This window comes from Ursus arctos, unplaced genomic scaffold (assembly GCF_023065955.2).
Source record: "Ursus arctos isolate Adak ecotype North America unplaced genomic scaffold, UrsArc2.0 scaffold_15, whole genome shotgun sequence".
In the NCBI taxonomy this organism is placed as follows: domain Eukaryota; kingdom Metazoa; phylum Chordata; class Mammalia; order Carnivora; family Ursidae; genus Ursus; species Ursus arctos.
Window position 1 is genome coordinate 46,609,651 of NW_026622819.1, and position 22,637 is coordinate 46,632,287.

Here is a 22,637-nt window from a genome sequence, read left to right on the forward strand (position 1 = left end):
GCCCCAAACACTGATGGACTGGACACAGCTGCCTGGGAGCATGACATCAATGAGGCTTCCGAGAGAAAGAGTGCATTGACCTATTCTTGGTCGCTATCCCAAATAATCCATGGAAGGGTGAGTACAGGCCCGTGTAGCAGGCATCTGCCATCCTTGATGTAGCCAAGGAATGCACTCAGTCAGGGCTCCAGGGGAGGAAGAAGCCCAGTAATAAGTCCCAGGGCACCAGCAGCATTTCATGGGCTCCAAAACCTCAGGCCTTCATCTGTCCAGAAAGTTCAAAAGGCTAAAGTATCTCCAAGTCACTCTTTGCCACTTCAAACTGGCAGGACCTCTCTCTGGCTGCCCCAGTTTCCACCTCTGCCCCTACCCCCTCGAGTCCCCACCCAGGTTTTGCCCTTTGGGAAGAGCCTGTGATGCCTGTGGGAGAGACAGCGCCAGGCTCTGATCAGCAGCAGCCTTCCTGGAATCCATCCCTGGCTGACCTCATTCCGGTGCCAGGGAGCCTGACGACTTCCCGGCTGCCTCACCCAGGCTGACACAGCAATCTGGGACCAGCCCCGTGGCAGGACACCCAAGGTACTCCCTGAACAGCTGGGGGTGGGAGAGGGGTGAAGAGCAAGGGTCACATCCGCTCTCGAGTCCAGACAGGAAAGGGCAGAGGTCAGAGCCACCGTGGGCATCCTGTTCCCAAGCTTTCTTCTCATCTCGGCTGACCAAGGCCCCTCCCATGACCTCAGTTTCCCCCAATGGCTCCAAACATTGGAAACAGAGGGCTTGACAGCAAGTCGGATGATGGTTTTGTGCCCATCAGGTTGTAGCTGCGAAGATAACACCCAGTGAGTGGAAACTTCCACACAGGAACCAGGAAGGTTCCAGTGTGTTGACCCAAGCCTCTGGGTCAAACAGAACAGAGGTCAAGGCAAAGCTTGGTACATGGTGAATAAGAGTAATCACGGTGGCTATATAGAGGCTTTGCTATGGTCCGGGCACTGTGCTGAGAATTTTCTTCTTCACACTAACATTCCTGATCCCCGTTGTACAAATAAGAACCCTAAGGCTAGGTGAAGTTAATAAACCGACCCAAAGTCGCACCGGTAGTAAGAACTCAAGCTGTCTGGTTCCAGGTCCCACAACCTGAACCACGCCCTCGCACTGCATCTGTCACAACAGCGCTGTAGAGTGGATCAGAAAGATATCCCGGGTTTACAGATGGCTACAACCGACTGTTAACTCTCCACGGAGGTGCGATCGCCTGTCGGAAGTAAGACAGCAGTCTGCTGGGAGATAACAAGACAAAGGAGGCATTTAGTCCGCTTTTCATCGTTAGCGGCCATTTTTTGTGAGTTAACCACATGCCAGGCACGGTGCTTAACAATCATCATTCTTTTTTTCTTTTCTCAGTGTTATAAAGCACCATCATGAGTCCCATTTTACAGATGAGGAAACTGAGCCCCAGGGAGGTTCCATCACAAGGTCTGCTGGGTATTTGGAGCCAAAGATTTAGGGTCTGGCAGTCTCGGGGCCGTCTGCCTCCATCACTGAGTTCCAACCTTGCAGGTCCAAGAGCTCCAGGATCAGAGCTCCCAGAGTTCCCTAGTAGACTGTTCTGTAGGGTATATTAACACTACAGATGTAGGACCCTCAGATTCTGTGGCTGGAGCACCTACACCGCGAACAAGCCCCGTGGTAATTCCCTGCACAGGCACACTCCGGAAGTCTGGCCTAGCCCGTCTTTTCACAAAGGTCCAGACGACTCTGGTTCAGGGAGTGGGCAGATAATAGGGCTCAGAAGGACACTGAGAACTCGTGGCCGCTCCCCTCCCCTCCCCCTACTGTGCTTCCTGGTAACTTGCCCCCCTGGCACAGCTGCAACCCTCCCAGATTGCCTGCTTTGGAGGAGAAGCTGGCACAGGCCCCATGACTTCACAGTGAGCACCAGCTTTGACAATGGTGGGCGTAGGAGGGGATTTCTTAGAATCTAGTTGCTGTGGCCCTCCCCTATCACCACCCCCAAATCCTGCTAGCTGCTCTCCCCTGAGCACCCACAGGTCATTTATCTTTCCAGGAGCCTCAGTTGATTTAATTTGCTAAATGTAAGCCGTGGCAGAGCTCCGCCAAGGGGCACGGGAGGGGGGCCCAGGAGGCTGGGTGGCTGGGACCTCACATGCTAGCTCCATTCCACTCTCCACTCTATTGCTCATTGTTGAGAGCTTGATATAAATGAAATTATAAAGAGGAACCCTGGCAGGGCAGGACAGGCAGACAGCAGCGAGTGAAGCGTGCTTAACTCTTGACTGACCATGGGACTCACCCAAATGCACCCTTGAAGGACCTAGCCAAGAAGTGCTTCCTAGGAATGTGTCCATTCCTAGGGGAATGTGAACCTAAGGGGACACATCCCATGTCCCTACAACCAGAGCTGCTCTAAGAGGTATTCCCCTTCTTTCTCTTCCTTCCCCACCCCGCCCCAATCTGCATCCAATGAGAAGGAGGTAGCTGGGGGCATCAAAGGCAGCACAGAAGGAAGAAGGCACATAGGTGACACACTCCCTAGGGAATGGGGTGGCAAGGGACAAGTGGGGAGTGTAAGCTCAGGAGGGAGACACACCTGGGTTCAAATTCGGGCTCTGCGGTTGACTAGCATTGTGCTGGGCAGCTCACACCGTGGCTGTGATAACTGACTGAAGTAATAGGGAGCCATTCTGTAGCCATCCAACACACATATATGGAACCTCTGATGTGCCAGGAACTGTTTTAGGCTCTAGGGAGGCAATATGACCGAAAAGAGTCCCTGCTCTCAAAGAGACTGCACTCATCCCCTAATGTAAATCCACCAATGATGTCACGACCGTTCCCACTTTATAGGCGAGAAAACCGACACTGGAGAACTAGGTTTTAGAGCAAGACTGGTTTGACTCCAGAATCTACTACACCTGTCATGACTTAGCGGAACCGCCCCACGTGGGCTTACTCTGTGCCGGACACAGAGGCAGTGTTTATTCTGTGTTCTTCAGAAGGAAGGCCAGGTATTCAAAGGCGGAAGGCCATGCCCCTCCCTGGCAAAGGGGCAGACAGGGATGGCCTGCTGCAGGTGAACGAACCACCTCCTTCTGCCCCAGGCGCCCACCTCCCTGGGACCGTGCACGCTCGGCAGCACGGAACTTCCAACGCTCAATAGTCCTTCGAGTGACCTGATCTATTTTCTTTTTCAGATGAGAGGAACCAAAGCCCAGAGAACAAGGAGCTTGCAAGGTTACCCAGTGAGTTAATGTTAGAGCTGGGGGCAGATACCAGTCTTCTGGTGAACAGGCTCCTCATTCCCCAGTGGGGCCCTGACACAAGCCCCCACCCCCACCGCCCACTCACAGCCCCTGCACCATGAGCACTGTTTGTAAAACTGACGAAGGCCCACGGGGGACGCCAGTCCAGCCGAGGCAAAGAGAAGGAGAAAATGATTCGGAGAAGGCAAAGCTCAGAGATCACATCGCCAGGAGGTGTGGAGCTAGGTCTCAAACTCAGGTGTCTTGACTCTAAATTCTGAGCTCCTTCCAGGCCATCATGCACACATTCTTACATATTCTCTCGCGTTCATTTCCAATCTCATGGTCTCTCTCCTGCCCTCTCTCACAGATCTGAGTCCTGGGACAAGGAGTCAGGTATAACCACAGTGAATGTGGGTCCCAGAGTTTTGAGGACAGAGCTGCTATCACATGATTTATTGTTTATCCTTGAAAGATGTTCTATGTAATTAAACTTGCCGGACATTCGTAGATAAGACACTATGCAGCCATTCGAAGAATGAGACAGATCTATGTGCGCCTAAGACATAATGTTAAGTGAGTGAAAACTTACAAGACGTTATGTATCGGGTAATCTTACTCGGATTAAGAAACGTCATGCCTACATACGATTATGTCTTTCAGTTATGTGTATCCCCAACAGTGGTTATATAGATGGGGAATGCAACTGGCTGGAACAGTGGGAGGGGGTAAGGAACTTTCACTTCTTTTAACTTGACACTTCTAGATTATTTGAATGTTTAACACATTAGTTATGCAATAATAATTTTTCATAAGCATTTTTGTTAAAAATAAACAACTTACCAGGAGGTAAAAAAAAAAATGTTTTACTGCAATCCATACCTCTCTTGCTCACAGAGAGTGAGCTGGGGACACATACACAAACATACACAGGCACACCGTGTCTCCTAGAACCCACAAGTTCACTCACGTTCCCTTCATCCCAGTACTGCCTAGATTTCTTCACAAATAACCGTCCTTCCTTACATTGATCCTATCTGTTACTCTGCAAAGCATTTGTGCATGCAAGAAGTCAGGTAGACATTAGAGGATGAGTTGTTGATCAGAGATAGACTGGGGGAGCCCGGATACCCACCATCCCTAGTGAAATGGTATGCCACATCTTTTTACTGGTGTATTTTATAAGTATCCATAGCTGCTGTGCAATTCTTAAAGGTGTCAGCGGCCCAAATATTATTATAAAACACAATATTACCTGCCAACTTTCTTTTTTTGCAAGAAATATTTCTAAAAGGATAAACAAGAAACTGGTAACACAATGACTGCCTCGGGGGCGGGGGGAAGACCTGGAAATCCTGGGTGAGAAAGAACCCTATCTTTCATTGTACCCTCTCTTTTATACTATTTGAGTTTGTTTTTCCTCTGATCATGTGTTACTGCTTCAATTAAAGTCACCAAACACAGCTTTGGAGAGAAGAGGGGGGCCCCACAACAATCTGGAAACTCTGGAAACTCAGGGGAACTCCTCTGTATTTGTATTATCAGCCTAAAGATTCCATTTGGTATAAATCCTACCTATTTTCTCCAATCACAAGGAGCACGTTCCCAGGAGAGAAGCACCATCACTATGGGGACTCGCCCACGGAGGCACGGCATTATGAGCCTTGGGGAGGGACTCGAGGGCTCCATGGGTTTCAAGTCTGCTGCTGCTGCAGCTGCTCCTTCCCTAGGGTCCGAGTGAGACATCTGGTATACGTCTCCGGCTCTTAAGCCAGCCGGGCCCACAGATGCCCTTAAGTTCTTAAGGTGTGGAGTGAGAAGGCTGGGAAAGTAAGATGAGTGGACTGCAGAGGGAAGCATGCAAAACACAAACACATGGACGGCTCACCCGGTTTCCCCCTGTCAGCACGGCTGCGGGAATGATTTACGAGAGGCCAAGCCAAGTTCCCACTGCTCCAGACCATGGACACAGAGGAAGAGGCAGAGAGAAGCAAGTCACACCTGCATGTTCCCTTTCTTCCTTCTTGGGACAGACATTGTTTACTTGCAGACTGCAGGTGGTGGTGGCTGGGCCTGTAAACACCACTGGGAGACCAGTTGGCTTGGCTCAACCAGGTCATCTGAGCAGGGGATTTGGAGCCACCGTTATGGTCTCCCAGCCAAAACTTGTTTCCTGCTTAATTCCCTCCGGCAGACGCACCACGAAGCCTTACAGAGGAGACATGGCCCAGTCTATAAACAAACACATGGGATCTGCAGCACGAGGGGCCTTGTACTTGCATGTGAGCCTGGGTGAAGCCTTAGCACGGCCTCACTGTTACAGGATGATAATAACCCTGCATGTCTGTAGAGTGCTGTAGCTAACCTAACCCTTAACATTCTCTACCACGCCTCTCATCCTGAAAATTACCTTGCTTCTCGCTTCTCTTCCTCCCTCCTCTTCTCACTAGATGCCCATTTCCTTTTTTACTGCCAGCTAGTTCTTCTACCCGAGGAGAGCAAAGGAGAAGTGGGAATAAGCACTCACGCTCATTTCAAGTGTGTGAACCATGACTTCTATTTTCTATATTCTGATGTTCTGACAGCTGGGGCCTTGCCCTTCTCAGGATTAGCCAATTCCTAGGGATGGTAAACAACTTTCAAATGCAGGCTCTCACCCCCTTGGCCAGTCCCCCTGCCCTGATCACCCCAGGGTCAGGTGGAAGACAACTTAGGAGCAGCCCCTATGCCCCAGGTCTCACTTCAAACGGGCCAATCCGAAACCAGCTAACCTTGCCTTGCCTGTTTCTTCCTGTAGAAACCACAGCAAAGACTCCTGCCCACGTCCCCTCACCCCACACACCCTGAACGCCCCACAACCTGAACCGTATGCTTCCTTAGGTGCTGTGCCCCCTCCTCTTGGGATCTTGAGTACAGCAAACTATTTTTTCAATGACAGTCATCTCCTGATCTTCTGGCTTCACCATACCTAAATAATAATGAAATCTCAAGTTCCTCAAGAAAAAAAAAGCTCAATCTCAGTGAATTTGTAGATAATCTGGGATTTCCCTGGTCTCTCCCAAGCTCAGTCCCTCTTAGAACTGGCTCACATACACTCTCAATGGACAGCATCTCAGGGTCCCTGCCCAAGGCCAGCACTGCTTGTCCTAAAAATTCCATGCCTGGGGCAAGTGCCAGGCACCCACAGCACTGACAGGGCCCCTTACCTCACTCCCCGGCAGGTGCTGAGTGTCACGCTGGACTCTTCTGCCTTCCTCACCGTCCCGTGGTAAAAGCAGTGGTTCTAGCAAGGAGAAAAGGAGGGGTAGTCAGGCGAAAGGACACTGATAAGTACAGCAATGTTCATGTCTTGTGAAGGTCAGGAATGATTATATACGTCCTAACTTACAATCTGCAAAGAGCTTTCCAAGTCACCATTTTATTTGATCCTTGTAATAGTCCTGGGAAGTGGGACAGAGCAGATGTCATCATCCCCAGTGAACAGATGAAGAAGCCGAGATTCAGAGAAGCAGAAAGGTTTGTTGAAGGTCTCCCTGCTAGTCAGAGAAGCCGGGACTTCAGGTCTAGTTCAGGGGTCTTGCCATGACACGTGGCCCTAGGCAAGGCTGGCTTCTGAAGAGCCTGCCTCCCTGCCTGTAGACTCATCTCTGGGACCCCCTGCAGAGTTGAGATGCTGTCCTCCCAGAGCCTCAGAATGTGATCTTTTTTGGAATAGGGTCTTCACAGATGGCATTAAATTAAGATGAAGTCATACTGGACCCATGTCCTTAGAAAAAGAGGGGAGGACACAGAGACCCCGAGAGAGAGAGAGAGAAGACACCATTGGAAGATGGCAGCAGAGATTAGGGTGAGGCAGCTACAAGCCGGGGAGCCCCACAGACTACTAGGGGCTGCCAGAAGCTGGAAGAGGCAAGGAAGCCCCATTCCCTAGAGACTACAGAGGAAGCCTGGCCCTGCTGACACCTTGATTTTGGACTTCCAGCCTCCGGAACTGTGTCTTACATCCCCAAGTTCACTGTGCTTTGCGACAACAGCCCTGGGAAACAGAGAGCTCCCCCACTTCCCCACCTCCCCTGAATCCCTGCGTGTCTGGATCAGAGCCGATTTGGCAGCCGCATGCATGGACGCATGGAGTTCTGATGCTGTTCTCACATCGGCGTGTCTCACAGCCATCTGGTCTTCCCGACCTGGCTGGACTCCTCATGACCACGCCAGCTGCCGAGCGCCGCTCCGGGCCAGGCCCCCGGCTAGGCCTGGGAGACACAACAAGGGGCGAACAGGCACAGCTCCAGCCTTCCTGGGCCTTAGCATCTCGTGAGAGCCAATCTTAATTAAAAAGCCATACAAAGATCTAATTACAGACTCTGAAGAGAGGCTTGAAATAAAAGTTGGAGGTGCCAGCAGACTGTATCAGAAGTAGGGGGACCAGGGCATCTAAGAGGCCAACCGGGACACAGCGGGGAGCACTGAGGCACCAACCAGACCGAAAGGCGCAGCCCAGGACTGTCCCCAACACACAAGGGGCACACTCCTACAAACGTCTCCCCACATAGTTCAAGGGAGCTCAGCTGCTCAGAACAGAGAGAAGGAAAAGTCCCCAGAGCAGAGCCAGGTTCTGCAGAGGTGTTAGGAAGGGGATGAGCTATGAGCTGCAGACATGGGAGCTTTCTCTTTTCCCCCCAACGCCCAGGCAGGGCCAATCAGAAATTGCAGGCATCTGCCTATGGAAGAGTCCAAGCGAACCATCACTGGGACGATGCTTGCTTGTAGTCAGTTGTTCCTCAATCCCCAGCCAGTAGGGACGTGACCCAGGACGCAGCAGACCCATTCGTCTGAATTCTCTGGCCCCACCTTCCACCAGCTCTGGGCAGTGGTGTGGCCTGATGATTAAATTCAGGCGTTTTGGCATGGCCAGGCCAGATTACATGCACGCTCCCTCACCTGCCAGCGATGGAAGCAGTCCCACAACCTCTCTCAGACCTCCAGCATCCTGGGTCTCTACCTCGAGAGGTGGTTGTGCGAATACTCTACATCAAGGACCCTGGCCCACAGGGGCAGGAACGAACCTCAGTGATCATGATACGGGCATTCAAGTCTCCTTGTCAAAGGCAGAAGGTGGCCTCGAGGGAGCTGGAAGCCCACCAAGGGCCTGAATCCTCAGTCGTCCTGCACCAGTCCTGCGTCCTATGCAGCTGAACCGCGCAGCCAGACCACAGGCTACGCGCCAGGCTGGCCCTCAGCTCAGGGTCAGTGTCCGGACCACCGGTGCCCCTTCTCCTGGTGACAGCCCACTGGCCAGCAGTGTGGCTCGGCTCCTCCACCCATGCAAGGTCAGGCAGTCAGGAGGAGGGACTGGCAGCAGGCCCCCTCTTTGCATCGAACTCTCCTGGCCTTCCAACAAACCAGATCCCGACCTTCAGAGAAGCACGGAGGAAAGCCACCGCGCCGGCACCTATGAAGCAAGGGGAGGCAGGCCCAGCCCTCCTTCCAGCCAGGATTCCATCTGCTTGCAGATGCCAGCCTGTCGCACGGATCTCTCCCTCCCCCCAGATTCCAAGACCCGGAGACGCATCATCAAACGCCCAGGTTCTGAACTGATCCTCAGAACTCAGCCATGGGGCCACAAACTCCACAACCGGGATCTTTCACAGGTGCAAGAGGGGGCCAGGCCCACATGCAGTAAATGGGGTCCGCAGGGGTTGGAATGATGGAGAGTCAAAAAGCTCAGAAATGAGGGTCAGCTACAGTTTCAAAAATCCAGGTACCTCTACAAATCAAGAGAATTCAAATCCAGGGATGTGTGTGAAGAACCCCTGGGCTTCTTCCCATCCTTGGAGTGATGTGTTCACTGAGTGCTCTCGGAAATAGCTTGACAACGGACTTTTGTAACATGCCTTAAATTGGCCGAGGGCTTTCACACACGCCGTGTGGGCTAGCGATACTTGCCAGTGACTGTTGTAATCAGTGGGGGCTAACATCCGTGCAGCCCTGACTACTGGATAAAAAAGCTAATGGAGATTTTTTCCTTTAATTCTAACAACCTCATAGCCTTATGAGGTAGGTATTATTACTCCCATTTTTTTAAAAAGGGAACTTAAAGGTGGGAGAGGTTTCCAGTTACTCACAAGGTCACACAGCCAGGTGGAGACAAACCACAGCAGCCTAACTCTAGACTCTCTGAGCAAAAGCAGTCCCAGGAAAGTGCATAGGACTGGACTGGTCACAGCCCTACTCTCTTCTAGCACCAACAGGGACTTAATCCTAGTCTAAGCCTTGCCACTCACTGGTTATCTGAACGTAAACATGTTCCTTTCTCTCTTCTTCTCTCAAAATCATCATGAGTAAAATGTGGTGCTGGGAGAGATGTTTATAAATTCCCACAAAATTGGTGATTCATCTTACCCTTCTATAGCTCTGAGAGTCACATCTTAATACATCCAATTTTCTGATGAAGAAACTCAACACCAGTGTGGTCAAAAGGGTTGGTTAAGGTCACATAGCTAGTTAAAGCCAAGTCTACAAGCCTGGCTTCAGACCCCAAATCTGTAACTCCTACAGGCCCGGAGGATGAGTTTAATGGTTCCCAGGGTTCCCAGGGTTCCCAGTAACCCTGGCCAAGGCTGGGAGGGAGTGGCCCTCCACACTGGGGTCAGGCGCAGCTAAATGGTATATTCTATTCTCGTTTCTTTTTGAAGTCCTCAGCTCCCAGATAAGAAAGCTGAGTAGGAGCTCCATGAGGCTGGGTGGGGGCTTTGCAAGAGTCCAATAGGAGGGGATGTACAAAAATAACGGGTCGTCCCATACTAGAGCTAGGATGTGCTTCGGTCAATAAGACCTTTAGGAAGGAGGGGCACTCTGGGGGTGGGGGGAAGTTCTCATCCACTCCTTTGTTTCTGAAAGGCCCTCACAGCATCTCTGCCTAATGCTGAGAGCACAAAGAACAAGTAAATGAACAGTCATGAAGTCATCGCATTCCTTCTCAGCTTCTCGGTCTGAGGGGGCCACCCAAGGGGGCTTTCACAGCAGGAAGTATGAGCTCATGGCAAACTTGTGCACTGAGACCCATTCTTGAGCTGCGGGTGGAGAAGTGCAAGAGCCAAACTCAGAGGACAGTGCTTTGTGAGGTCCTGGGGCTTTCGAGGCATGCTTGCCCCCTCCCTGCCTCCCTAGAGGCAGAGAGCAGAGGTCTCAATGACGGAGGAAGTTTCGACCAAGGGGCACTGAAGAAAGTATGGAGCCACACCTGAATGCCCCCCAGAGATGAGAAGACATGGCCAGCTTGCCCTCTGTGGGTACCGGCCACACTGCTAACTCCTCCCCGCTCCAGAAAGGTCTTGGTGAAGCAGACAGCATGGATGGAACACAGCTCCTCAGCTACCTGATTACTATGCTCCAGACCTCTCAGATCTACCAAAACTTAGCGATCCTGTGTCCCTTCCCCATCCAAGGCTAATCTGATAAACTAACCTGAGCTTTTGCTGACGGAAAGTGGCTGTCGTTGTCTTTTGGACATCTGCACTCTAGCAGGGATATTTTAAAGATGGGCCACGTAGGAATCTCTGATTCCACGAGAAGCTGCCAGAGGAGCACTGAGGCAAAGGGACCTATCCTGCTGCCCTGTATACCACATTTCCACATCTGCATGCCACCAATGTCCATGACGTCCTGCCCGAAAGGCAGAAAACCACTGTTGCCCCTGCTGGAGTCCGTCTTCCCTCCTTCTCCCCCATCTCATCTGCGCAGTCTGAGAAGGATCACTCTCGTCTTGGGCACTGCTGACATTTAGGGCCAGATACTTCCCTGTTGTGGAGGAGCTGCCTTGTGCATCGTAGGACACTTGGCAGCATCCCTGGCTTCTACCCACTAGATGCCAGCAGCATCCACCTCCCAGCTGTGACAGTCAAAACTGTCTCCAGACACTGCCAAATGTCCCCTCCTTTGTTGGCTGAGATGGTTAAACAAATAGAAATTTTTAGGGTAACTGCATCTGGTTAAAATTGATAGAAATCATCATGAAACATATTTTCTTTGCACTATGGTAGTTACCCACCCACGCATTAACAAAAGTTTAAGCAAAAGAAACGATTTAAGCAAAATCACTCCTAGCTGAGAACCACTGCTCTGATCCCACCAATGCTAACAGGTCCCCCGGTAGGAAAAGTTAGCAAACCATGAAATGGGTAGAATTCACTTCCTTAAATGCCCACCAGTGGGGTGTGGTGAAGCAAACTAAAATGCATCCATCTGACAAACCATTTGAAAGACTTTTTTTTTTAACATTTTATTTATTTGAGAGAGAGAGCATGCTCGAAAGTAGGAGGAGGGAGAGGGACAAGAGGACTCCCAGCTGAGCACAGAGCCGAATGCAGGGCTTGATCTCAGGACCCTGAGATCACGACCTGAGCTGAAATCAGGAGTTAGATGCTTAACCAACTGAGCCCCCCCAGCTACCCTTGAAAGACCATTTTTTACATGACAAATCTTTGTGCAAATACCCAAACTCAAAAACACCTTTGAGGGAAAAAAAAAATCCAATATGAAGATGGCAGCAAAACAAGAAAATCTGCATAACCTAAAATCACATTAAAAAGGCGGACTACAAAACCTTATCCATCCATATGGAAAAGGACCAATTAAACATCTGATTAAGTGAAACGGCAGGACTACTGGTAATTCATTTCTCTCACTTAGACTTTTGTTAATATGTGGGTGATTAACATACAACAAAGAAAATGCATGCTTCGTAATGACTGATACCAATTTTAATCAGATGCAATTACCTAAAATACTGTTTGGCCATTGTAGCCAGCAGAGGAGAGGGCGCCCTTATGAAACAACAAATTCGCATAATGGTTCTCCTGCTTGCGCCCTTGGTCTTGGGTCAGGGCAAACAGTCCCTTCGGGGGAGGGGGGCAGTCTCCACAATGCGTCTCCTCACTCCCCAGGGGTGGGGCCAGGAGAGGCCACCTGTAGATCTCTGTTGACCTGAACTTACCTCAGATTTCAGAGTGGTGGTTTGAGGGTTGCCACTTGGAGTATAATGGGTTTCCGTGTAGGCTGGAGCAAAAAGGTGTCTGCAAAGAATAGACACAGACATTTGTCTCTTTAGGTGATGGCCTCCACCCTCCTGGAAACAGCAGCCAGTCATTCTAAATGACCCAGAAAGAACCACCCACCCATCTCCTGCGCTGAAGAAAATAAGCCATCATAAGGGCCTAAGGAATGAAAAGAAAACCATGAGGAAGTTGATTAATTTTGTATTCAATGGGTTCATCACCTAGTTTGGACACAACCAGATGAAGGAGACAAAACTAAAGCATGGTTGCAACTTTTTTGGGTCCTAGGAATACACACATGCAAACACATACTCAGAATTTCCCAAGGTCTATGGACTCTATTTCGTACCCTCGTTGATAACACTAGCACTGCATTCGCCAGCTTTGAGTATCAGCATGCCAAGTTTTCTTCAAGGGAAACCCTCTTTCCTGTTGCATATTTTGGTGAGATTGTCAATCAAGGTGTCCTACCTGGCCCTGGCCAAGGGTGGCCCATGATCCAAGCTAAGCCAATGGAGTGACATTGCAAAAACTGAACAGATGGTAGCAATTCATCTGGTCCTTTGTTCTTGCTGCGTGGATTCCCGGCACGGCCTTTGCCTGCCTTTTCTGAGACCTAGTGGTTCAGATTTCCTGAGACCTGGTAGATCTGTGCGTTACAATACAATAAATTCTTTTTTCTTTTCTTTTCTTTTCTTTTCTTTTCTTTTCTTTTCTTTTCTTTTCTTTTCTTTTCTTTTCTAAAATTGGACATTGGTTTCTCTCTTGCCACAGACCCCTTGAAGCTGCGGTTAAGAATCTCTCACCAAAGGTAAGACAACACCAAACAAGGGTCCTAGAATTCCTCTAAAAGTTCAAAGAAAAATAAAAGAGCCAAATGGATGTTTCAACTAGCTCAGCCACATTAAAAGAAAAATGCACCTGTAGAAAGTTGAGGTCCAGGGGCAAAAATGGAAGAGAAACTGGGAGTCCAACAAAAAAAAGAATTAAGTGGATCTATATATACTAACATGGAAAAAATGCCTAAAAAAGCAGTTAGATAAAAAAACAATAAATTTCAGGAAAATACATATTTTAAAAATCCCTTTTATAATAAAAACTAATAACAATACACTCCAGTGTACTGAAAACAACTGGAGAAGCAAGTGTCCGTTGTTAATGGTGGTTATCTCAGGGGATTGCAGATAGTTCACAATATAAGTTGCAAGCTTCCAAAGATTGGTTGATTTTTAAAAAATAATTATCATGTATTTATTTTGAAAACTGAAAACCTAATCTGAAACTGCTTTTAAAAAGAAGAAAATATAGACTGGAGTCAGCAATGAGAGCCAAGGGCATCGGCAGAGACCACCCTGGTTTTGGAAGAGGTGACATTTCCCAGCAAGACAGGGTCAGTTGAAGAGGGTCTCCAAAGTCAGTTTCAGCTGTAAGTTCTGGGACTCCTGACTTTCAGATTTGCCTCCACTCCCAGAGTGCAGCCAGAAGGCAAATGTCACAATAATTGTCTCTTATACTATGTCAAGCCCTTCAACATCAGGCTTGGACAAGAAGAAAAGAAACTCAGTAAGAAAATGTAAAACTAAAGCAAAGTACAAAACCCAGCTTGTGTAGAGAAACTCTCATTCGCATGGGAACTTCGGGTCAGGAGCTCACTTGGCAGGTTCCGTCTCCCAGCCCACATCTTTCTCCTTAGCATCTAACAAGCCAAGGATCCAAGAAGGAGTCACCCTTTTGTCTGAGGGAGATAAACTGTAAGCCCCAGCAGGACTGAGGCCAAGCTCTTTTGCTCACCAGTATTTAACACCGACTTAATGAAAGAATGACTGAACCAGATTTGAATGAATGAGTGAGTGAATGAGTTGTTCAGCATTAGGAGACTGGAGCATGGTTTGGAGTCTGAGGGAATGGAGTTTCTATTCCAGCTGTGACATCTACTGTGTCTGTGGCCAGGAGTGAGTTACTTGACCTCTCTGGACCTTTGTCCCCACTTCTGCAAATATGAGGAGAATATGCCTACCTGATAGGGCTGTATTAAGAGTATAATGACACAATCCATGAAAAGGGCTTAACACCAGGCGCCTGGCATCACAGAGTGAGCTCAGTAAAGGTCAGCAGTCATCATCGTTGCTTTCACCAGGGATTATGATGGAAGAACCCAGAAAAACGGATGGAATCTACCTATTTCCCCCCAACTCTCCCCAGCCATGAATTCTCCAATTGATCACTTGAGAGAGGTGAAAAAGCAATTAACTTATTCCGGCAGCTCCGTTTCCTGGGTCTGCTTTCACAGACGGCATTATGGACAGCTAGGCATGGGTTCAGAGTTTAATGGTCTATCCCAGTGCCAGTGCGAGATCTGAATCTTCCCACAGGAAATGCACTCCTGGCAAATACGTTCTTAACCTCTTTTTGAGTCTTAGGGGGGAAAAATCAGTCATTCAGTGATATTAAGATGCTCCAAAGAGAACATTCTAGATTGAACCTCAGAAGTGTCCACCTTCTTGTCAGTCCCTGGCCATGTCTTCAGAAGGGTAAGCATCTTTCTGTAGCTTCTTATTCTGGGGATCTGACACCATCATCATAGGACTCTCAGAGCCTCAGGGTTAAAAGGGACTTTTGTAATCATTTAGCCAAACTCACTAGACTGTGGGCTCCCTAAGAACAAGGGTACAGGTGTTTTGTTCAAGGTTTCTCCCCACATCCTAACACCTCCCAGATAGGCAATACATGTTTATTCTGTGACTAAGTGGATGAATGGATGGATGAATGAATGAATGGATGGATGAATGAACGAATGGATGGGTGAATGAATGAATGAACAGTGAACCTTCTACCTTGTGTAGGAATCTGCCAGATGGCCATTCAGTATTGGACCTCTCCAGTGACTTGGAGCTCATGAGACCACCCACTTCATTTTAGAACACATTTAGTAGTTAGAGAAAGTTCTTATATTGAACCAAATCTACCTTTCTGTAGCTGGCACCCACTGGCCTCATTCTGTCTTCTGAATCCACCTAGAACAATCCGCTTCCTTTTCTATCTACCTACCCTTTCAGGACCGGCAGCATCAGCATCACCTAGGAATTAGTTAAAAATGTAGGTCGTCGGGCCGCACCCCAAATGTACTGGGGCAGAGAGAAACTCACCCATCCATTGTAATAACTCTCTAAGTGATTGTGATGCAGAACTACCACCCTAGACCACAAGCTAGTGAGTTATTTTTAAGGCAGGCACACCTCAGAAGTCTCGAAGTGTCTCACTCTCCAAGCCCCCATCACCTTCCTGCCTCTACCACATCCTGGATCATTCTGAACTTGAAAAACCCAGAAAAGTTCCATCAAAACAGTTCACACATATTTAAGTGTTAAACCATTTAACACACCTATGTACAACCCACCTATGAGGTAGGTCCTAATCCTTTCCCCGTTGTGTGATTGAGGACCCTGGGAGCTCAGACATTTAACTTGTCCAAGTTCTTCCAGCACGATGTCAGCGCCAGGTTTCAGACCCCAGTCTGTTGGCCCTGACCATACTCTTAAGCACTTTTCTGCTCTGTTTTTCTTAGAAAGTGGAAGCGTTAAAAAAAAGCACTTCCAGGAACCAGTAGTCCAAACCACAATTTGATGGTAATGATAGTAGCCCTCAGGACAAACGGGATGTCACAAAAATGTCATGAGCTGTTAGATACGCACATATGCAGAGAAAAATATGGGTAAAGCACGTGGTAGGAGAAAGAGGATGAATGCATAAGAACTTCAGAGCGAGTTTTTTGAAACGACAACCCTTTCCCTAAATGGGGTTGCAGATGTCGGCCAGGAAGGTCCTCCTTTCCAGAAGCAAAAGGAAGGGTCATGTTTCATCACCACCCTTTGTGCAATTTTACCAATAGACAAAACACCACTTTCAAATCCACCCAAGCCAGGCCCACCTATGCCCGTGTGTCCAGGTGGTACTGGGCAGTGCTGTCGGGACTCAGAGAGGGGGCCACGGGGCCACTGAGCAGCCCAGCTTGGCCCATCCGCCCCTTCTTCAGCCACATCTTGTTCTCATCTCCTCCCGGACAAGGGGCTGGCTCAGCACATCAGCAGGAAGCCATCTCTCACCACTGGAGTGTATTAGGATTTTCAGGAAACAAGTTGTGAGTGATGTGCGTCCAGGAAGGGAGAAGGACTGTCCAAGATTTCCCACCCCACCCCCTCCTTTTTCTGGCTTTGATGGAAAAGCAGTTTCTACGAAATGCTCCCCTGCCTCATGCACACACACGCTCCAGGCTCACAAGCACCCAAGGCAGGCAGAGACTCTATCCCAATGCTAATAGCAGCCAGCATGGAAATGATCGATTTGGGCAAGACTCAGGTTGCTCAGGCCCCAAAGCCCTCCAGCAAAACCTGCATCTTCCGAACCCAGCTGGGAAAAGAAGCTGCCCCCCAAATACTAGACATAAGATTGCTCTCCAGGGAAAGACAATAGAGTTGCCTGTGGCGGCCCGGGCCCTGTGAGTAGGTGCAGCCAGACCCCAAAGCACACTACAGTCTGAAACAGCCTTGACCCTTCTGCTCTAAGGCTCAGCACCTTCAAAACCAGAACAATCCTTTTAAGGATTATTTACTATCAGACAAATTTCTAACGCCTCTCTAAAACTTCAATCTCTAAAACTCCCTCTGGGGAGAGAAGCAGCAGGGCTCAAACAAGCATCTTCTCTGAGCTCAACCCTCCTTCCTCTGCCTGAGATAAGCATCCGGTGAAGACAAAGAGATAACAATTTCCAAACCACCTTGAGAAACAATCTAGGCAGCCATGCTCAGCACGGGTCCGCACTACTTAGCTCATCCCACCGTGGCTACTTTTCACACACCTCCTCCCCCCAGAGATTGTTCCATCTAGGTCTTTCAAGAGTATCCTGGCGCTTAAACACTGGTGATGCGTGGGGAGGGACAGCCTCTCCCTGGAGGATCTTCGCCCTTCCCACTCGTGCTGATGCTAACGCAAGCCTCTGTCATCTCTCGCTCAGGCTCTCCATGCCGTCGTCTGGGACTTAGACCAGTCACTGCACAACACCCGGAAACACTGTGAAAAAATATAAAATCCCAGGCCCCATCCCGGCCCCACTGAGAATTATATTCTCTAGAGAAGGACTAAGAAATCTGTATTTTTAATAGTTTTTCCAGGTGATGCATTTTCAGGCTCTGGGAATTCTCCTACTCCACTGGATCGATGTTAACATTTTAAATTCTTTTCCCCGTTTCTAGGCTCTTGATCACCCTCCCGCACCTGAAGATGATACCAGCACAGCACAGAGGGAAAGTCTGGGCTCAGAAAGCTTCGGTTTGAGTAACAGTTGCACTGCTCTCCAGATGACTGTCAGTTGAAACCCTAGAAATGAGGCAAAAGACAACCACGCTTGCTTTCAATTTCTCAGAGCTGGTAGGCTGGAGAGGCCAGGCTAAGGGTCTCCGGAGTCCGGACTCCGTGGGGGGGAGATGCCGCTTTGAAAGACTACAGTTAATTAAGGCAGCTCTCCTACAACCCTGTAAAATCAGCCCTTACCTTGTAAAACGCTAATGAGGTACGATAGAGATGCAAATGATTTCTACCCAGTGGAAAAGATAATTCTGAAGGTTATGGTTTCATTTCCCCTAAAATGATATTAACCAGTTTTATATCGAACTTAGCGATCTTATCTCAACTTTCATTTTCTCACTATTAAAAAAATACATGCGTACATACATGTTTCCCTTCTCCGACTTTTAAACCAGTTTTATCTTTCTGGCTCCACCATGAGGAGATAATTCAAACTTTGACAAGTGCTCACTGGTATTTGTATGAGAACTAGTTCTTTTCACTTGAGCCACCTAAACCACCTCGTGTCCTTGACCAAAAATCACAGAGTAATAATTACTATCTTACAGCACCATTGAAAGGATCAAATGAGAAAATAACATCCGAACACTAGTTCGGACACGTTAAGTTCTGGGGAGCTTGGGCAAGTCAGTGAACCTCTCTGTGCCTGTTTTCTCATCTATAAAATGGGAAGAATTTTAGAATCTTTGTCAAAGGGTTGCTGTCAAAAGAGTATGAAACTTTGTCAAGTAAAATCAACAAATGTGGAAGAACTCTTTGTAAAGTATAAAGTATTTGTGTTCTAAAATCATGGTTATCATTTTCTCTAGGAATAGCTAGATGCACATGTGGCAAAATCTTGATAATTGGTAAATCCAGATAATGGGTATCTGAGGGTTCATAATACTAGTCTCTCTCTTTATGGGTCTTAATTTTTTTTTTTTTAAGTAGGCTCCACGCCAACACAGGGCTTGAACTCATGACCCTGAGATCAAGACCTGAGCTGAGATCAAGAGTCAGATGCTCAACCAACTGAGCCACCAAGGCACCCCTGGTTATTAATATTTTTTAACTAGCTAGGGGGACATTTTGCCAATCACAAGCTATTTGGCCTTAGTCCCCCTTTCTATCAAGTGGAAATAGTCCAGGACAGGGAGGCACTGGAAGGGTTTTTGAAAAGCAGAGAGGGCTGTTCTAATATAGTGGCCAATGTTTGCCCATATTTGGGACAAAATAACAAATTCAGTAAGTATTATTTTGTTTTCTTTTGTTTTCGAAGAAGGAGAAAGTAAAGGGGAGAAGAGACAGCTGTTTCAGAATCAAGATTTCCAAACCATGAGCCCGGAGTGTTCATTCCACCTCTGACTCCAGAGGAATGGAAACAAACCAACATGCCAAAAGCATGGCCCTAAAGCCAAATAAGGACTGACAAGTCCAGGGGCCCACAGGCAGAGGCATTCCTTTTTGAGGGAACAGAAAGGCCAAAGAAAGAGGAACTTTAAACATCGGTCCTAATCTAAGGAGTGGGGATCTCCCCCTATCCCAAGGACTTCCTTGAACAAGTATCATTCTTGCCAGAGGACCAGCCCCAGAAGCAACACTTTGAGGCAAGATGGCGCCACCCATAATCCTGGCAAAAGGCCGAAGCTACATGGCATGTTTTCTTTAACCTTTTATTAAGGAAGTTTCCAAACAATGCATTAAATCAACACTCCTTTTCACCAACCGCTTCCCATTACATCTTCTCCCAGTCCGCACAAGACCTGGCATCCTTCCGACCAGCTCCTGGTCCTATGTTTTACTTTTATATACCAGCGGATGTTTGGATGAGCACTGTTTACTCCTTTGACCAGCAGGGTCTTTATTTAATCCTCTTCATGCCTCCCTCCTGGCTAACTCCACAAAAATGAGTAACCTCTCTGAGCAAACGGCTGATTTCTTGGGATCAGGGAGCTTAATTGTCCGGAACCTGAGGTAAGGGACCTCAAAATGACTCACCCAAGAGTTTACAGGTTTGTTCTGCAGTGTCCTGAAAAGCCCATTATGAGTGTTTATTGGAACTAGATAAGAACAGTTAAAGGAAGAAGGAGGAGGAGGAGAACAAGAACCACCACCACCACCACAACCGTTAAAGGAAATGGGGTATGATCTCTATTTCTTAGAAAAATTTAAAAAACGAAAACATTGTCTGATAGCAGCCTCCGTTGTCCCATATCGTTTCCATAAAGGTTTTTTTTTGGCGGGGGGGACGATCAATATGTAAGTTGCAGAGCTGACGGCAACAAAAGCATCTTTATTTGCCACCCTCTCTGTCCAATACTTCCCCTCAATCCACTCTTACAGAAGAACTTGAAAAAGAGCGAAAGCAACTCACCCAACATCACACAGTTATACTTTGTTTCTACACCCATCAGTCTAAATAAACAGAAGTAAGCGAAATGTCAGTGGTAGCTAATCCAAGAGTTCGGCCGTCCAGACACTCGCAGAAGGCAGAGAGGAAGGATGTTAGTGCAATCTCATCAATAATTGCTTATTAAACTGCATCACGGTACAAACCGCGGGGCATATGGCCGCAGGAAGGCCGAATTCCTCCTGGCCTGAGTTCACCACGTATTTGTTCTGGGTCATCGGCCAAGCTGCAGTACCCCTCCCCAGCCTCAGGCTCTGCATCTGTGAACCCACTTACTCATTGCACGAATACTGACTGAGGCCAGTGGTGCGCCAGGCACCGTGCTGGGATGCTAGGGGATGGGAGTGAAGCAAGCGGTTTTTCTGCCCTCCACCCAGCACCTGCATCTGCCGCCATGACGCTCAGAGGAGGCAGAAGGGGGGCAGAAGATGCCACCCCCAACGATGCCACTTTAGCATAAAGATGATTTTGCACTGAAGGCAACTGAGAAGCAGATACAAAAAACAAAACAAAACAAAAACCTCTCGGCCCTCCCCCTATTTGCCTAAAAGTAAGATAAAATTTTCAAAGGCGTCCCTCCTCCCCTCTCTACCAGGAAGGACAAAAGGTGATCAGTAATCGCGGGAGACAACTTCAGGCCCTATCTGCCCAGAGAAGATACCAGAGGAATCCACACAACAACTTTTACCGACTAGCCTTTGTCTCCCATTAGCTTCCCATCTATTTACCTCCCCACAGTTTACCATCTTTGGAAGCCTAGCTGCTTTCCTCTGTCCTGTCATTTCTCTACAGATTTATTGTTCTTTGGGAAAGATGCTACGTAAGCCTGAATCCTAATTCTTTGAGTTACTACTCATTTTTCCCTGGGTATCTCTTACGTACACGTTAATAAACTTCTGTTTGTTTTTCTCTTGTTAATCTGTCTTTTGTTACAGAGTTCCCAGCCAAGAACTTAGAAAGGTAGAGAGAAAATTATTTTTCCTTTCCTACAAGGTCAGCTTGGCAAACACGAACAGGCCACACAGAAGGTGGGTATGACCATCTGGTCCCTGGGGGCCAAGTCACGGTTAAACAGCCCGTCTTCCTTCCTTCCTGGAATTGCTGCAAACCAGTTAGGCAACCAGCTTCCAAGTACCCCGAACGCGCTGCCTAAACAGCTCTGGAGGAAGGGTGCTTAAGCATCAGTGTTTATGTGTGTGTGTGTCCGTGTGCGTGAGTTGAGGACAGAGAGGAAGAGTGAAGTAAAGGAATAGGAACTAAGGGTCCTTACTCAACAGTTCTGATTTCCTTTCCCCAGCCGTATTCCCACCGCCACATAACTGAAAGGCTAGTTCAATCTTTGTACTCTTACTCAAACCCCAAATTTAGCATCAAGAAGTCAAGAGATAAAGCGCTTCTAGAATACAAGGAGCCTGCTATCTTTCCCAACACTTAGATCACCTCTTTCCCTAGCGTTCCAGTCTCCCTTCCAAAGGAATCCCTTTCCATGACTTGCCTTTCCTTTCAGGGGAGGAGGGGAACTTGGAAAAAGAAACCATGCCTGATATAATGCAGCCATTATAGCCCCTTGGCCCATCTGGACCTCTCTCCGGGGAGACTGATGCAAGAGGAGAAAATGTGGAAGCTGCCAGTTTTCCGCAAATCTGTAACCTCAGGGGAGAAAGATGGAAAGCGGGCAGTGGGGCACATGGGAGCTATGGAAGGGACTGGAAAAGAGCCATAAGTACAGAAGTCATAAAGACCCCATTTCTCCTTAAACTGGCTGAGGAAAGCCTGGCCCAGCTCCACCCACTCAATGATATCATTGTTTTCAACAAAAGCGGGTTTGAGAACCCCCAGAGAGGCCCCCAGTGAGGCCTCAGCTGCTAGAACAGGCTGAGGTCTCACCAGCTCCTGGGAGATTAAGTGCTTAGAATTGCAGATAAGAAGGCAAAACTATGTAAAAGCCCAAATTACAGAGATAACCAGGGTAAGGACAGACGTTGCTTCTGCCCGGCCTTTTAGGGTCATGGAAAGAGAACAGGACACTACTCTACACATAGATATTATCTGTGGATCCCCACCACGATCCTGCAAAGTTGGTGACTGGGGATTATTATTTTCATCTAATGAGAAAATTAAAGACCTGAAAAAAAAGTGGCTTTGTCTGAGGTCCCAGCACAAGCTAAGAACAAACCCAGGGACTGGCAGCCCTGTCCTGCTACCTACTCATGCAGGAAACTCAGACTGGCCCTTGAATCCATCCCCTCCCTCAGCCCATAGTCAACCCATCTTCCAGTCTCCATGATTCCACCCTGTAAACACCTCTGTAATGCATCCCCTTCTCTCCGTATCAGCTACGTCTTCCCGAAATTCGACCACCATAATTTCTCACTCAGATTATAATAAAACTTTTGAGTGGGTCTTAGTACTTCACTAGGCTTGCCCCTTCCAATCCACCCTACACTTCAGTTGAAGTAGTCCTTTCTCAAATGCACTTTGGAGGCAATTACTATCTGACTTTCAAAATATTCTTCAGTTCCCCATTGTTCTCAAGTTAAACAGCTAACCCATTTAGGGAGCCGCGAG

At 48.2% G+C, this 22,637-nt stretch overlaps 1 protein-coding gene across 4 annotated transcripts in view; it reads right to left on the reverse strand.

Annotated features, from left to right (window-relative positions):
- The window catches only part of ADAM19 (ADAM metallopeptidase domain 19), a 78,039-nt gene that overhangs the window by 36,758 nt on the left and 18,644 nt on the right, over positions 1 to 22,637 (reverse strand). For 2 of the 4 annotated variants that reach the window (XM_026510866.4, XM_026510865.4), the window contains exons 4-5: positions 12,259 to 12,337; positions 6,470 to 6,546 (exon numbers count right to left, since the gene is read on the reverse strand). In XM_026510866.4, coding sequence (XP_026366651.2) covers positions 6,470 to 6,546; positions 12,259 to 12,337 — 156 coding nt within the window. Of the gene's footprint in view, positions 1 to 1,095; positions 5,883 to 6,122; positions 6,232 to 6,469; positions 6,547 to 12,258; positions 12,338 to 22,637 lie in introns of those variants that run through there. The other 2 variants (XM_044388546.3, XM_044388547.3) reach the window with 2 other exon arrangements.